The 3595-nt window shown below is 45.0% G+C and overlaps 1 protein-coding gene across 1 annotated transcript in view; it reads right to left on the minus strand.

Moving 5' to 3' along the window:
- Positions 1-1345: 1345 nt before the first annotated feature.
- VEGFA (vascular endothelial growth factor A) overlaps positions 1346-3595 on the minus strand; it is a 140629-nt gene continuing 138379 nt past the window's right edge. Inside the window, exon 7 of the mRNA XM_010006237.1 lies at positions 1346-1426. Within this exon, the coding sequence (XP_010004539.1) occupies positions 1405-1426 (22 nt within the window). The 3' untranslated portion in view covers positions 1346-1404. The remainder of the gene's footprint in view (positions 1427-3595) is intronic.

Raw genomic sequence — 3595 nt, forward strand, 5'->3', positions numbered from 1 at the left:
ATTTACAGTATGTCGTTAAAAAAAACAACAAAACTTGACGTTCTGAAGGGTCATTCACACTGCATATGCAAACTGAAGGCAGCAAAAGTTGCTTTTTTTCCCTCCTTCAATCTTGGCATACATATATATTATTTTTTTATATATATATATGTATAAAAATAAATATATATATATAAAAAAGAGATAAAAACACAAACACACATACACGCAGACACAAATGCACACATTCACATACACACACACCCCCCCTACTGTGTATATACTTTTGGTTAATATCCCTTTCCAGAAATGTTCCATAAGCATCTTGGATGCTCTTGAGTGGCAGCTCTGTGCATGAAGAAAGCAGACAGTGCTGAACAACTGCGTGGCTATGCACCGGTCCCCATTCTTGCTTCAGCACACTGTAGGCCTCGTGTCCTTTTGCAGCCACCAAGGGCAGGAAATCTAGACTCCTGTGATACTTCCTTGAATGGAAAGTTAGTGCGCATCAGCTGCCCACCATCCTTAAGAGAAGCCAGCATGTCTCTCTGGCAAAGTTTCTATAGTGAATAAAGTCAACGCAAAATGTACACTGACATCCCATGTCCCAGCAAGGCAGGCAGGTTATGAGACGAGTAAGGGCGAAGGTTGGGGGAAGAGAGGGGAGGAGGAATCCTTGATCACGCAGACGGCCATTTCCTTGGCCTTTGACCCATCACACCCTAGGATGCCACTCTTTGGAACTCCCTGCCCATCCTCTCCATCACCTCTCCTCCCTGTCCCAGGCAAGGAGAAGGTGGTCTGTGGTACAGCACACTCTACAAACAGCGGAGGCCACACAAGTCAGTTAGAGTTAAGAAGTTTACACCCAGCGCTTCTACTCAAGTCCAGTCTTAGCTTGTTTCTTATGCCCCAAGTAGCCCGCTTGTGTCCACAGCAGTCGAGTATTATCCAGTGAAGACACCAATAACATTAGCAATGTTAAAAAAAATAATCAGTATATATATATTATATATATATGTGTGTGTGTGTGGTTAAGATATACATATATGTATATATAGATGTGGTTAAAATATATATACATATATATATATGTATATGCATGTATACACACATATATATGTATGCATGGGAAAACCCATCAAATACACCCCTATAGTCTTCCTGGCTCTGTTATTTAGCAGCATGAAAAGAAAAATAAAATAAAACAGTTCAAAACCAAAAGGTGAATTCTGTGCGGCGGGTGCCTTGGGGAATGTTCCTTCCGGAGTCCATCGTCCGTACTGAAAGTGCTGTGCTCTACCGATCCTTCATTTTTAGGGTTCATTTGGATTAGTGTTTTGTTTTGTCTTTTTTTTTTTTTTTTCTGTCCAGGCGAGAAATCAGGCTCCAGAAACAGGGCTGTTCCCCCTTCTTTTCCGCTGCTCACCGTCTCGGTTTTTCACATCTGTCAGAAAGGGAGGGAAAACAAGAGAGGAGGGGTTAATGTTTGTGAAGGGGGTGCAAGTAGGGCAGGGAAGGGAAGGAAGGGAGGTGGCTAACGTGTTTAAGAGCACATGGTGTTAAGACATGGCATGACGTCACTGGTGGGGTGAAGTGCTGTGCAGATAGGGCAAAACAGCTAAGAATCTCAACCCTTGAATGGGTTGATGAGTTCTATGTCCCCAAGATCACCTAGAGGGGTCAGGGGGTGATACGAGTACAGGGGTAAATTTAAGAGCAAAATTAGAGGCTTCCTCACAGATGAGCTGAGTTTGCACCCTCTCACACCATGCACACATACACACAAACACACAGAAAAACAAGGCTAAGCAACGCATGCAGAAAGACACACTCCCTCAGCTCTCCACCTAGCCTGTTGTTTGGGTGGGAGGCAGTGCAGACAACAAGGCCTCATGCAGGCAAGAAGGTAAAAGAAAGTGCCCCTCATTCCATGAGCTGCCATGAGCAAGGGTTAGCACCAGAGAATAGCAGCAGCAGCCTGAAGAAGCAGCAGGAGAAATGAGAATTTAGCCTCCCCTTTAGGGCCCAATTCTAATTCTACAAGAAAGAGCCTGACAAACTTCAGCTTGACCAGCTTTTTATCTGGAAATCAATAAGCTATGCACTTCTATGACTCCTTCCTATATTTCTGGTTAATACACCAGCTCTGAAAACCTCCCTTAGTCCCAATTATCCCACCACAGAGAGAGTCTAGTAGTATGAAAAACTAGTAAACTCCTTCTGCCATCATGACTTCTTTGGGGTATTGTTTGTTTTTTCTTTGTATTTTTTACTATTTCTCAACCTTCAAACTCCGTAGGGTAATTTCCAGTCATTCTGGAGTTTGGGAACAGAGGGATAAGGCCAAAGTTAGATCTGTTCTCACGCTTCAGGGGTTACACTTGCTGGGAGAAGTTTAACTCCAGAAGCTGCTCTATTCTGGCCTGTCAATTACTTTCCCACTGAAATTACAGTGCCCCAGAAAATCCCTCTGCATACAGAGCACTTTCCACCACAGTGGCAGTGCCAATGCCTCCCTAGTTTGGGCACAAAGCACTTTCACACCTAAAGGAAGCACTTGCTACTTGTAGCAGCCTTGGTCACCTAGTAATTCCAGGCAGGCAAACAGATGTGTACCCTTTCAGGATGTAGCCACAGAGGACCCTGGATCTCTTTCCTTTACTCTCTCCCATCCAACCACTCCCACTGCAATACTGTCTTGACAGAGGCAATCTCTGAGATTTCTGTGTAAGGGGCCTGAGTTCAGAGTCACACTCAAAGGCTCTTCTGCAACCCTATTTCTATGTGTCTCTGGGTAGGTTGGATGATCTCACACCAGAGGTGCATGCACAGCTGGTGCAAGTCAAGGGACCCCACCGCCCTAACCAAAGCACTCAGGTGAGAATGAGGAGTCAGATTCTGCACATCTGTGCAACAGATGGTGTGTGACTGGTAGCACTCAGATTGGCACATTCATAGCATGGATCTTTGAACAAACACTAAACACAGAATGTCTTTGTGTCTCCCACCTGAAATACAGACCTCTGCCTGCCTTCACTTAAGAGACAGACCTAATCCTGATGCATCCCACATCACAGCCCTGAGTGCATCCTCTCAAACCACAACTCTCGTAGATAGGGAACTATAAGCATAGGGCAAGAAGACAGGGTGCTCTTCCTGGCTTTTAAGAACTAAGAGGCAAAGGAGAATGTGGGTCAGCCTTGTGGGAGGTTCCTGGCCTGGCTTTCCTCATTCTGCACACAGCAGAACATCCACAAGCCGCATGAAAAGGGCTTCGAAGACAGGGTTGGTCAAATTCTAGTGAGCTAACGATTTGGTTTTGTCCAACAGAATGCCCAGAGTTGCATACAAATAAAGTATAGAGGGCTACAGACTCTCCACCTGACTACCTCAGCAACATGAACTCCATTACCTTATTTTATGGGAAAGGATACCACAGATACAAACACCCTGTTTCTAGGAGCCATCCCCAACCAAGACCTGACAGCACATCTGAAACGCACAGCCACCCTTTGACACGGGGAAACTCTGTCCTCATCTCAGTTAGCCCCTCTGGCCCACGTAGGACAAAGAAAAGAAGTAATCATATAGCACTAGTGCCAGAATTCAGCAG

The sequence above is a fragment of the Chaetura pelagica genome, unplaced genomic scaffold, assembly GCF_000747805.2.
Source record: "Chaetura pelagica isolate M959 unplaced genomic scaffold, ChaPel_1.0 scaffold271, whole genome shotgun sequence".
In the NCBI taxonomy this organism is placed as follows: domain Eukaryota; kingdom Metazoa; phylum Chordata; class Aves; order Apodiformes; family Apodidae; genus Chaetura; species Chaetura pelagica.